Genomic DNA, 13,360 nt, shown 5'->3' on the forward strand with positions numbered 1-13,360 from the left:
CACTCTACCCTCTGGTAACCACTAGTCTGTAGTCCATGGCCATGAGTCTCTGTTTGTTTGTCCCGTTCATTTCTTGCTTTCAGGTTTACATCCCATGTATAAGTGATATCATGTGATTTTCAACTTTTTCAGTCTGGCTTATTTCGCTTAGTATGATTATCTTGAGGTCCATTCAGGTTGACACAAATGGCAATATTTCATCTCTTTTTATGGCTGAGTAATATTCCATTGTATATTTCTACCACAGCTTCTTTAGCCAATCATCTATTGTAGGACACATTAGTTGCTTCCGTGTCCTGGCCATTGTGAATAGTGCTGCTATGAACCTCGGTGTGCAAATATCTCTTCAGATATGGGTTTTCAGTTTTTGGGGTAAATACCCAGTAGATGGATTGCTGGATCATATAGTAGGTCAATTCTTAGATTTTGAGGAATCTCCATACTGTTTTCCACGGCGGCTGTACCAATTTGCTATTCCACCAGTGGTGTAGGAGAGTTCCTTTTTGTCTGCAACCTCTCCAATATTTGTTATTACTTGTCCTGTTGATTATAGCTATTCTAACAGGTGTGAGATGGTATCTCATTGTGGTTTTGATTTGCATTTCCCTTATAGCTAGCGATGTTGAGCATTTTTTCATATATTTGTTGGCCATTTGTATGTCCTCTAGAGAGAAGTGCTTGTTCATTTTTTGATTGGATCCTTTGTTTCTTTTTGTTGTTATTGAGTCTTTTTGTTGTTATTGAGTTTCTGATAAGGGCCTAATATCCAATGTCTGTTAATGAGTCGTTTGTATATATTGGACATTAGGCCCTTATCAGAAATGTTGCTTATAAATATATTTTCCCATTCAGATGGTTGTCTTTTACCTTGTCGATGATTTCTTTTGCTGAGCATAAGCTTTTTACTTGATGAAGTCCCATTCATTTATTTCTGCTTTTACTTCCCTTGCCTTTGAGGTCACATTCATAAAGTCCTCTTTAAGTCCAAGGTCCTTGAGTTTAGTTCTTATGTTTTCTTCTATGCATTTTATTGATTCCGGTCTTATATTCAGGTCCTATATTCATTTTGAGTTAATTTTGATGTGTGGTGATAGACAACAATCTAGTTACATTCTTCTGCAGGTGGCTTTCCAATTTTCCAGCACTATTTATTAAAGGCTTTCCTTTCTCCACTGTATGTTTTTGGCTTTTTGTTGAATATTATTTGCCCACATGAACATGGGTTTACTTCTGGAATCTGAATTCTGTTCCACTGGTCCGTGTGTCTGTTTCGCTGCCAATACGATGCCATTTTGATTACTGTCGCTTTGTAGTAGAATTTGAAGTCAGGCAGAGTGATGCCTCCAGCCTCGTTCCTTTTTCTCAGGATGGCTTTGGCAATCGGGATCTTTTGTGCTTCCATACAAATCTGATGATTTTTTGTTCTATTTCTTTAAAAAATGCCGATGGAATTTTGATGGGGATTGCATTAAATATAATGCTTTAGATAATATGGTCATTTTAACTATATTTTTTCTCCCAATCCAAGAACAAAGAATATCTTTCCATATCTTTGTATCTTCTTCGAATTCTTTAATAGAGTCTTGTAGTTTTTATTATATGGGTCCTTCACATGGTTTGTTAGATTTATTCCCAGGTATTTAATTCTTTTTCTTGGAATTGCAAAAGAAATTATTTTTCCACTTCTATTTTTGACGCTCCTTATTAGAGTGTATGAACACTATGGATTTTTGAACACTGACTTTGTATCCAAAAACTTTACTGTATTTGCTTATTGTTTCTCATAGTGTTCTTTTTGGGTCTTTAGGATTTTCTGTATAGATTCTCTATATAGAAAATGATTCTGTATAGAGATTCTCATGTCATCCGCAAATAGTGACAGTTTGTCTTCTTTGTCTCCTATTTGAATGCCTTTTATATCTTTCTCTTGTCCGATTGCACTTGCTAAGACTTCCAATGTTTTATTGAATAGCAGCAGTGGTGATAGTGGACAGCCTTGCCTTGTTCCTGATTTTAAAGGGAGGATTTTTAGTTTTCCACCATTAAGTATAATGTTGGCTGAGGGTTTGTCATAGATGGCCTTTATTATGTTAAAGTACTTTCCTTCTATACTGATTTTGTTGAGTGTTTTGATCATAAATGGATGCTGTATCTTGTCGAAGGCTTTTTCTGCATCTATTGATATATCATATGATTCTAATTTGTTAATTTATGTGGTTAATCGCATTATTCAATTTGCATATATTGAACCATCCTTGTGCCCCTAGGATGAAGCCTACTTGATTGTGGCGTATAATCTTTTTAATCTTTTGCTGTATTCGTTTAGCTAGTATCTTATTTAGGATTTTTGCATGTTCATGAGAGATATTGGTCTGTAGTTTTCTTTTTTTGTGTTACCTTTACCAGGCTTTGATATCACAATAATATTGGCCTCATAAAATGAGTTAGGAAGTATTGCCTCCTCTTCCACCTTTTGGAAGAGTTTGAGGAGAATAGGTATTAAATCTTCTTTGAATGTTTGGTAGAATTCACTGATGAAGCCATCTGTTCCTGGACTTTTACTTTTTGATAGGTTTTTGATGATTGTTTCAATTTCCATACTGCTGATCAGTCCATTAAGATTTTCCAGATCTTCTTGATTCAGTCTAGGAAGATTGTATTTTTCTAAGTACTGGTCCATTTCTTCTAGTTTATTAAATTTGTTATTATATGTTTTTCATAGTATTCTTGCATGATCCTTTGCATTTCTGTGATGTCTGTCGTAATTTGCATTCTTTCATCCTGATTTTGTTTATTTATGTCCTTTCCCTTTTTCTTTAGTGAGTCTAGCCAGGAGTTTGTCAATTTTATTAATCTTCAAATAATCAGCTTCTTCTTGTATTTATTTTTTCTATTTTTTGTTTGTTTGTTTTCAATTTCATTTATCCCTGCTCCAGTTTGTTATTTCTTTGCTTCTGCTGACTTTAGGCTTCATTTGTTCTTCCTTTTCTAGTTTTTTAAGATGAAGCGTTAGGTTGGTCATTTGGGCTCGTTCTTGTTTTTGGAGATAGGCTTGTAATGATATGAACTTTCTTCTTATGACTGCTTTTGCCGTGTCTCAAAAGTTTTGATATGTTGTACTACTGTTATCATTCATATCTATGTATTTCTTGATCTCTCTTTTTTATTTCTTCCCTGACCCAGTTATTCTTCAGTAGCATGCTGTTTAATCTCCATGTATTTGTGGTTCTTCCTGATTTCTTTTTGCAGTTGATCTCTAGTTTCAAAACATTATGATCAGAGAATATGGTTTGTATGATTTCAATCCTCTTATATTTGTTGAGGCTATCTCTGTGTCTCAATATGTGGTCGATTCATGAGAATGTACCATGTGCACTGCAGAACAATGTATAAGCAGTGGTTTTGTGATGGAAGGCTCTGTAAATGTCAATTATGCCCAGTTGGTCTAATGTATAATATAAGGATATTATTTCCTTATCGATTTTCTGTTTGGATGATCTGTCCATATCCGACAGTGGGGTATTTAGGTCCCCTACTATGATAGTGTTCTGATCTGTTTCTCCCTTTAGTTTTGTTAGTGATTGCTTTATATATTTTGGGGAGCATAGATATTAATAAGTGTTTTATCTTCTCGCTGAATAATTCTTTTATCATTATGAAGTGTCCCTCAGTATCTTTCTTTATCTTTTTCATTTTCAAGTCTATTTTATCCAATATTAGTACCACTACTCCTGGTTTTTCTCTGAATGCATTTTGCTTGAAATATCATTTTCCGCCATTTCATTTTGGGTCTATATTTGTCTTTAGAGCTGAGATGTGTCTCCTGGAGGAAGCATATGATTGGGTTTTGTTTTTGATCCATTCTGCAACTCTGCACCTTCTTATTGGTGAGTTCAGTCCCTTTACATTTAGGGTGATTATTTAAATATTAGGTCTTCTTATAGCTATTATATCTTTTGCTTTTGGTAGCTTGGTGTTTCCATTGCTTCCTTGTCTTTGTGTTTCTGTTTTCTTTATTTTGGTTGGCTTTTGTGGGTTTTGCCTATGGTTCTTCTAGGTTTTTGTTATATACTTCAGTTCTGAATCTTTGATATGTGGTTACCATTACAAATATGAAAAGGATAGTTATATATATACAGTCATCCATTTTCTTCTGCATGTGCCTTATTTCATTTCCTCTTCGTGAATTTGGATCTTTGAATCCTCCCCTTTTCAGTCATTGTTATCTCAATTTGTCCCTATGCATGCTGAACGTTCATTACTAATTTGCTACAGTAATTCTCTTATTATTTTAGCTTATAATGTTCTGTTCTTAGTAAGAGTTGCACTCCTCTTCTTCTGTTTGCTTGATTCTCACTTTACTCCTAATTATGTATTTCTTTTTGTTTTGTTATTTTGTTTTAAGTGAGCTGACAACTTTCAGTATTTCCTGTAATGCAGGCCTCGTAGTGGAGATTTCTCTGAATTTTTGTCTGTCTGGAAAGGTCTTAATTTCTCCTTCATATCGAAAAGGAGAGCTTAGCTGGGTACATCATTCTAGGTTGGTAGTTCCTTTCACTTAATATTTTAAATATTTGATTGCATTCCTTTCTGGCTTGTCAGTTTTGCGCTGAGAAGTCCAATGATAATGTAATGGGTTTTCCTTTATAGATTACCGTCGTCTTTTCTCTGGTTGCCCCAAGAATCCTGTCTATGTCACTGATTTTGGATAATTTTAATACAATGTGTCTTGGCGAATTTTTTTTTTTTGAGATAATTGGGTGTTCTGTTGACTTCTTGAATTCCAAGTTCCAGCTCATTCCTTAGATTCGGGGAATTCTCATCTACTATTTGTTGAAATTGCTTTCTTGTCCCTACTCCTTTTCCTCCCCTTCAGTAATGCCCATTATTCTTATGTTTCCTCTCCTGATGGAATCAGCTAGTTCTTGAATTTCTCTATCATTATTTTTCATTCTTCGGTTTCTCTCTTCTTCCTTCTGATTTATTTCTAGATTTGTCTTCGATATCACTGATTCTTCCCTCCATTTGGTCGACTCTATTTCCCAAGCTTGCTATTTCATTTTTCAACTCTTGCAGTGTGTTCTTCATCTTCAGAAGTCCTCTTTGGTTCCTTTTGAGGGTTTCAGTCTCCTTGCTCTGCTTATCTAGTTGTTTTTTCACTTCCTAAAATTGTTGATTTGAGTTGTTTTGGATCTCATTGAGTTTTTTCAGTAGTACCTGAAATTCTGTATTATTTAAGTCACATATTTCTGTCTGTAAGCTCATTTGCTGGAGATTTTTCTCTTTCTTTCTGAGATGCCTTGCCACCTTGGTTGTTCATGGTGTTTAATAGACTATTTCTCTGCCTGGGCATTAATGGAATTGTATTCTGCTGTTTTTCCAGAAAGAAGATTCATTATATAAAGGTCTCTCTTTAGCCTGTTGCAGAGACAGCACTTTTCTTTTGGCTTCCAGTACGTGGCGTCTAAGCCTCTTGGATCCCTGCTTTATATAAAGCCTAAGTGTCTTTTTCATTTTCTCGTAGATATTTAATCACACTTGTTACCGTGTCAGTGTTAGAAACAATTTCAGTAGAATTTACTCAGATTCCCCTGGGGCTCTGCCGTGTTAGGTCTTAGAGGGTATGTGGGAGGGGCCCTCTGGTTTGGGAGTTGGAGGTTGCAGCTCAGGCTCAGTTTTGCAATCATGACCAGTAAAAATCAACTGTTGTTTCTTTGCAGTCCCCTCCCGCTTCTCTGTTTTCTGCCCTGATGACTGGGCCCTGCTTCCGGCTGCTAGAAATTCCGGCACTTCCAGGCAGGCTGAATAAGGATGTCGTGGTACCTTCTCCCCTCCCCCTCCTCCTGCAGAGAGCTCCAGAGGCTGCAAGAGGTAGCTTCAGTCTCTGCACCTTTTGCTCAGATTCCCCTGTGGCTCCTTGTTGATCAGTTTCAGAGGGGATGGGAGATGGGGCTCTCTGGGTTGGGGATAAGGGCTGCAGCTCAGCTCGGTTTTGGATCCAGGGCCGGTAAAAATCAACTGTTGTTCCTCTGCTGTCCTGTCCAGCTTCTCTGCTTTCTATCCTGATGACTGGGCCCTGCTTCCGGCTGTTAGAAGTTCTGGCACTTCCAGGCAGGCTGATCAGGGAAGTCACCACACCTTCACCCCTCCCCCACCTTCTGCAAGGAAATCTGGAGGCTGCAAAAGGCAGTTTCATTATTTATCCCAATCCACTGCCTGACAACTGGGGTTCTGACCTGTGGTAGCTCTTATGCACAGATACCAGGCTCATACATGCTGGAGTGTAGTCTGGGTGTTTTTGTTGAGTTTTAGATGTTCAGCTTACTGTTGTTTCAAGAGGAGAGATCTGAGGATGTCTCTCACTCCACCATGTTTCCCAGAATCACACACATGCTGAACTCTTTCATCTACAGTCTAAGGAACAAAGACATAAAGGGGGCTCTGAAATGATTTTTAAGATGGCAGCTATAAAATGAACAATTACCCTAGGGCTGAAAAAGCGTCCTTTTATCTGTGATACTTTAATAAGATTCTGATTGTAGAACTTGGTCCTTTTATTTATGTTCGGAAATTTCCATTTGCTTGAGTTCAACTTCTCTATACAATTTAAGTAACCAATTTATTAAGTTTTCTCTTCTCTCTGTTACGTAGCCAGTTTTTCTACTTTTTCCCCATACTGTCACAAAATCTTTTCCAACCTTGATCAAAAATTTGTAAATTTCTGTTTCTTTAATGAGTTACGTGGATTTCTAAAGAATACGTCTTCCATTATGACATATATCATTGTAAGTTATGTTTTATTGTTTTACAGATAGAATAGTCATAAGTTGTATTACTCGTGTAAAATGACTTCACTTGCTACTGAGCCAATTTGCATAATTTCATTCCAAGAAAATCTGAAACCCCCATTTCCACTTTGATGTCCCTCATTCTATTTAAGCAGTAACTTAACTGCTCTTCCTGATAATGTAGAATTCATCATAATTCCTTTCAGGTCTCAGCCTGTTGCTAGTGATGTTATAGGTGAGAAAGGCCTGGGGCTCTGGCCTGGGCCCCTATTGCTTGTTACTTAGACCAAAGCCAATGTTGTGGCTAGATCAGATCTTGTGGTCCTTATTATATTTGCAACAAGCATCAGAGAACTATGAAAACACCAGGTTTGTTACTCATACAGGAAAACCTGAGAGAGGGCATCCGAGAAGAGAGAGAGGGAGAGGGAGGGAATGGACTAAGTAGGGGGAACTTTATGCTTATCTACTAGCCTTGCAATACAGCTAGCAATGTGGCTTTTATTTTTTTGGTGTTTGTTTAGTTTTGTTTCATTTTTGATATAAATAGATTTAAAATGAATGACTCAAAAATCAAAAGTTTAATGTCAGGCATTACACATAACTTATATGTGGTCTCCTGGTTTTGTGGTCTCATTCAGTTTGGTGTCTAGAATACCTAGAGTGGTCATTGGAAAAAAATAATTATGAAATATATATCTCCCAGTGGAGTCTGTATGGAAAAATAAGGAGCTTTTCAGAGACAAACAGAAAATGAGGCATATATGACATTCTGAACTAAGGATGAGGTAAGGCATCTGGGGTGTCAGAGGAGAGAAGTTTGTGGGCAAGACAGTAAGAGCAGATGTTCAGTTAGAAGATATTTAATTAGATGCCGAAATAGACATTTGCCTTATCCTATACATAGATCATAATAGGTTATTTCTAATGATCACTCTTATTGCAGGCAAGCCCCCACATTTAAATTCTTTAAGGGGGAGTGAAAAATTTCTCTTGGGCCTAAGGGGCCTCAAGAATAATCCACATACAAATCTTGAGGTAACTTCTTCTGAAGCTTAACAATAATGACCCAGTTTCATTCTTTTCCATGTGTATGTCCAGTATTCCTAGTACCTTTTATTAGAAAGACTTTCTTTTCCCCTTTGGATATTCTGGGTTCTTTTCTCATAAATTAATGACCATTAATGTGTCTGGTTGTTTTAGGCTCTCTATTCTGTTCCATTGATCTATGTGTCTGTTTTTATTTCCGTAAGTATGTCCAGCTTAAGAAAAGGTCTCTTAAAAGTTTGGGTGTCATCTGCCACCCAAACTGGAGAAAATTGATGGGAAATAAAATCTCAACAAATTTTTGGCAGTTTTGCAGCTTACTTTGTACTTAGAAAGAAAGGAAGAGATGTAAGCGGGGCTTCAGGACCTTCGTTGCTAGAAGATTAGAGAGATGGGAGAAAGCAAAGCAAGGAAGTCTCTGAGATTGGATAAAAAGTATAGCAGAGAGGCATGTACTTTTTACAATGGTGGTACAGAGTAGTTCACATGTACAACTCATAGAGATGGTATGTGGGCAACAGGATAACAGTGTGGTCTCGTGATGTGGGGCCGGCAGTTGTGCCTTCAAGCGGTCTGTAAAACAAGGTGACTCTGATATTTTCAAGGTGTTTTATCTTAGATTCACAAAGGCAATAAACTATTTTAAAGCTAAAGATTGACCTTTGTCAAGGAAACTATAGACCTAGTTTCCTTTGTCAAGGAAACTATAGTTGTGACAACCTGCCACGACTGGTTTTATTGAGGAATTTTATGTTCGGAACACCTCTTTATGGTTACCTTGGTCTTTGAGTTGTAAGGTCCACCATGTAGGCCTTTCTGGAGCTTGTCAAGTAGGGTATGTAGCTTCTTTTTCATCCACACCATACTGCTTCGATTACGATAGCTTTGTAACATAGTTCAAAATCAGGGAGCATGATGCCTCCAGCTTTGTTCTGCTTTATTAGGATTGTTTTGGATATTAAGGGTGTTTCATGGTTCCATATAATTTTTAGAATTGTTTTTTCTATTTCTGTGAAAAACGATATTGGAATTTTGATAGGGGTTACATTAAATCTATAGATTACTTTGGATAGTGCAAAGAAACAAAAATCGACAGAGTAAATTTAGAGATCTATTTATCTTTATTAAGAAATTTTTACATGAGGCAGTATCCCATCTAGCAATTAGAAGGAAACTAACTCTCAGTGGTTGTACATATTGGAATGTTTTCTTAGAAAGAAGGGAGGGACAAGGGAGCTATTAACAAAAGAAAAGAAAGAATTATTTTTATAGCAGGGCATTATTTTTGGAGGGCTGGGAACAGCAAGAGTTTTGATCCTGCAGATTCCCTCTTCTTTCTATGAGAGGATGGAGAGAGCCCATGTGACAGATTACCTTACTGGTGCTTTAACAAAAAATTCCAGACTGGTTGATTAATATGACATTTCTGATAGGTTGAAATTGCCATTAGAATTGGATTAAATCTCAGTTTGACATTATGAGCTTTTAGCAACAGGGACACTTATGAAGCCTGCAGTTTTCTCTTTAACAGTAGTAGTATGGCATTTTAACAGTATTAAATCTTCCAATGAGGGGGTACACAATAATTTTCCATTCATTTGTGTCTTCTTTAAAATACATAAATTTCTGAATTAAAGGAGTCATTCAAAAATCAAGAATATACATACATATATACTGCATAAGTATATACGTACATACATAGACACACACACATATTTAAATTCAAAAAGGCGTGCAATAGTTAAATTGCTTTTTTTATAATTGTAAAAAAAAGCAATGATTCTGATCCTCAGTTTGTTTATTCCTGATGGTGATGTGAAACGAGAAATCTAATTCAGGTGAATGGTGTTAGAAATAAGTAAAGTTTTAGAAGCATTTGGTGAGTCTAAGAATAATTTCACATATGGAGTATATTTAAGTATACATATATGTACATTTTTGCCTGACTTTCTCAAAAATAAACACACATACATATGCACAACAAAGACTCATTTATAATGTCACCTTTAAGGTCGAAAAGAAACTTGAAAATATTTGGAGAGAATAGAATGCTTGATTATGTTAATATGAAGCTGAAAGAATGTATACATTTAGACACAAATATTTAAAGTAGAATGGTGGACCTTACTTTTTGTAATGAATTATATTTCCTAATTTAATGCATAAAGGCTTTAAATTCGGATGACATTTACTTTTATGCAGTGTAGGATTCATTAGACCACCTAATGGAGTAAATTGATTTTTGAATTTTTCCTTCTACTTCAGGTGAGATTTTAACACAAAAGACCTTATCCAAGTGAAGCTAATAGTATAAAGGGGGAGGGCTTGGGAAAGGAAACATACTGGAGTGAGAGACGTTTCTAGATCTCTCTCTTTGAAACAACAATAAGATGAATATGTAAAACTCAAGAAAAAACACCTAACATTTAGTAGGTATGACAAAATTAAGAAAAGTGGAGATATTTTGTTTATAGGAATCATATTTGTAGGCAGGACAGAAGTTTTGGAGGACAAACAGGAAGGTAATTTAGCTATAAAACATAAATACACCAACCATTCTTCACCTCAGTGAAAACAGGCCCTCACATGGAATCCATCTTCTATACTTCAGGAGTAGATTACAGCATGAAAAAGAAATATTTGCATAGTAATTAATGCAATACTAGGAGTAATGCTTCTTTGTATTTAAGGTGAATTCTTTCTAAAGAGTGTATTAGGTATATCTCTTTATCAAATTTCCATTTTCCTCACAATTCTACCTGGAGATACATATTTGATAATCATACTTTTTCAGGGACTATGGTAGGGATTGTAGATGCTGAACTCAAACCGTAAAAATGTGGGAGTCCAGTTGAAAAAAACAAGCAGAATGTTAAAGTCCACATTATCAGTAAGAGGAGTTAAGAGAATGAAATAAAATAGAATGACAAGTCCAAAGTTAAACTGTATTTCAAGGTTTTTCTTTTTTAAACATCATGTTAACAAACTTAGTCAACAGCATAGTTTGTTATATGTGAGTAATACAACACATGAATATTCTTTCAGTAACACAAAATAAAATTCTTGAGATATGATCATTTGAGAAGAAATTTTTCTTAAGAATCCCATACGAATTCACAAAGTAATTGGAATTTTCCAAATATTTTTGGTTCAAATTTAGGTAAAACTTTTTAAGACTGGGAAAATGTACAAGGGAGGAAAATGTCCATATATTAGAGGAGAAAGCATGATAAACTGAATTACTTACATCGTACACAGTAGGAGAATTAAGTAAATAGATATTCCAGCAAATAAATAGAAGAGGAACATTCGATTGCCATATTTTCTGGCTTCAAAGCTTTTAGCCCGCCAATCATGGGGAGTTCCTCAGCTCTAAAACAGTTGTTTGTTATAAGCTGTCATCCCACAGAATCTTTTCAAAGCCCCCTTTATGTCTTTATTCCTGAGACTGTAGATAAAGGGGTTCAGCATGGGTGTGACCACAGTGTACATCACTGAGGCTATTGCACTTGAGTGTGTGCTGTGGGGAGAAGCAGAGCTGAGGTACACTCCTAGGCCTGTACAGTAAAATAAGGAGACAACACAGAGGTGAGACACACAGGTAGAAAATGCTTTATATTTCCCATGAGCTGATGACATTCCACGAATGCAAGAAACTATCTTAGAGTAAGAGTAAAGGATGCCAGTAAGGGGAATACCAGCCAACAGTCCAGCTGAAAAATATATTATTATGTTATTAAGAAAGGTGTCAGAACAGGCAAGTTGGACCATCTGATTGAGTTCACAGAAAAAGTGGGGAATTTTCAAGACTGTACAGAAAGACAGTCGCAATACTGTTAAGCTTTGTAACAAGGAATTGAGGGCACTCGTGATCCAGGACACCAGAAGGAGCAGTCCACAGAGCCGGGGGTTCATGATGACAGTGTAGTGCAGGGGGTGACAGATGGCCACAAAGCGGTCATAGGCCATCACGGTCAGAAGAGAGTCATCCAATCCTGCAAAGAGTAGGAAAAAATACAGCTGTGTGATGCAGCCTTTATAGGTTATGACTTGGCTCTGTGTCTGGATGTTCACCAGCATCTTTGGGATGGTGGTAGAGGTGAAACAGATATCCGCAAAGGACATGTTGGAGAGAAAGAAGTACATGGGTGTGTGGAGGTGGGAGTCTGAGCTGACGGCCAGGATGATGAGCAGGTTTCCAACCATGGTGATCAGGTACATGAAGAGGAAAAGCCCAAATATGAGATGTTGCAGTTCTGGTTCCTCAGAAAGTCCCATGAGAAGAAATTCTGTAATCTGTGAATAATTTTCTGGTTCCATGTGTTGGTGGTAATGACTGGGAAATAAAAATTTACGTGATTAATTAACAAACTTGGGCATTACTAGCATCTTGAAATGTTACCATTTGTATTTTGCAGCAAAATGTATATATGATACATATGTGGGTTTGTAGACATCTGATCCCCTTTAAATAATCTTCCCTCTAAATAGGAATTCCTGTCCCACTATCAGCAGTTTGCCAAATAAGTCATTTTTATACAGGTGAGAAATTCTTTCATATGTAATTTCTGTGATTCCTGCACCTATTTCATGTTTATTTGACCACCTTATTTTTATATGGCACTTAGTGGATGAGGCTGGCCCTCTCTCACTTTTCTTGTACTACTTTTCTTTGTTATTCTTGGCTTTGAGTTTTGATCTCTTTTATGACTCATTTGATGGGTACACTAGTCCTAGTTCTATTCTGTTTTCAACATGCAAAGTGCTCCTTAGACATATTATATAAAATCCTGCTTATGCTACAACTATTGGTCCCCTTTCTTCATACATTTATCTCTGAGGAAATGATGTCATACCACACTCATTGAGAAATACGTGCTGAGTTCTGACCTTTCTCTCATCAAGGAAAACAAGGTGCTGAAAAACAGAAGTCCCTACAATCCAAAGACAGAGAAAGAATATAGGGTAGTGAAAAATTACACACGATGTTAGATGCTTCATGTGCTCTGAAGTAAAAAGAGAATAGGTATAAAAGAACATAGATGCGCACGTTATTTTTAATGTAATTGAGAAAGACTTGAAAACAAGATGCTCTTTGACAGGGACCTCAAGGAAGATACAGGAAAGACAGGAAGATTTTGGGGAAGTGTGTAGGCTGCGTGGGAAAGAGCCAGTGCGAAGATCCTGAGGTTGGCACTTGTCTCAAGTAATCAAGGCTCAAAAAGAATAGGAATGGTGAGGGGAATGAACTAGAGTGAGATGATAGTGATGAAGTGAGAGAATGTGGAGGAATGAGCTGGCCTGTCTGCTACAGATGAAACTTCAAGACACAGGGATCCCTCAATCATATATTGTTCCTTAAACTTTATTATCTTTGCAAGGGATCCTGTGAGGAGAAGTGATGCCTTCTTTATTTCCATCTGTTGGTTGACATTCTGTATCTATATTTTAAAGAACACATTTCAGAATATATGAGCTAAGTACTCCTGCCCCAAGAAGTGGAGAAGTGCTCATGGTCCACAAAC

General features: G+C 36.7%; 1 protein-coding gene across 1 annotated transcript; it reads right to left on the reverse strand.

Moving 5' to 3' along the window:
- Nucleotides 1–11,207: 11,207 nt before the first annotated feature.
- Nucleotides 11,208–12,327, reverse strand: LOC120607056 (olfactory receptor 7A17-like). The gene is made up of 2 exons (XM_039868658.1): nucleotides 11,709–12,327; nucleotides 11,208–11,423 (listed from the first exon to the last, which is right to left on the reverse strand). The coding sequence occupies exons 1-2, from the start codon at nucleotides 12,153–12,155 to the stop codon at nucleotides 11,208–11,210; spliced, it is 663 nt and encodes a 220-aa protein (XP_039724592.1). The 5' UTR covers nucleotides 12,156–12,327.
- Nucleotides 12,328–13,360: the final 1,033 nt, after the last annotated feature.

The sequence above is a fragment of the Pteropus medius genome, unplaced genomic scaffold (assembly GCF_902729225.1).
Source record: "Pteropus medius unplaced genomic scaffold, Ma_sr-lr_union100, whole genome shotgun sequence".
Lineage (NCBI taxonomy): Eukaryota > Metazoa > Chordata > Mammalia > Chiroptera > Pteropodidae > Pteropus > Pteropus medius.

Bases quoted from the DNA above. Each gene is read 5' to 3' on its own strand.
- LOC120607056 (XM_039868658.1), bottom strand. From the start codon at position 12,155: ATGGAACCAGAAAATTATTCACAGATTACAGAATTTCTTCTCATGGGA. The intron at 11,424-11,708 runs ATCACGAGTGCC...TGTGTGTCTCAC, and splicing joins TGCTCCTTCTGGTGTCCTGG to CTCTGTGTTGTCTCCTTATT.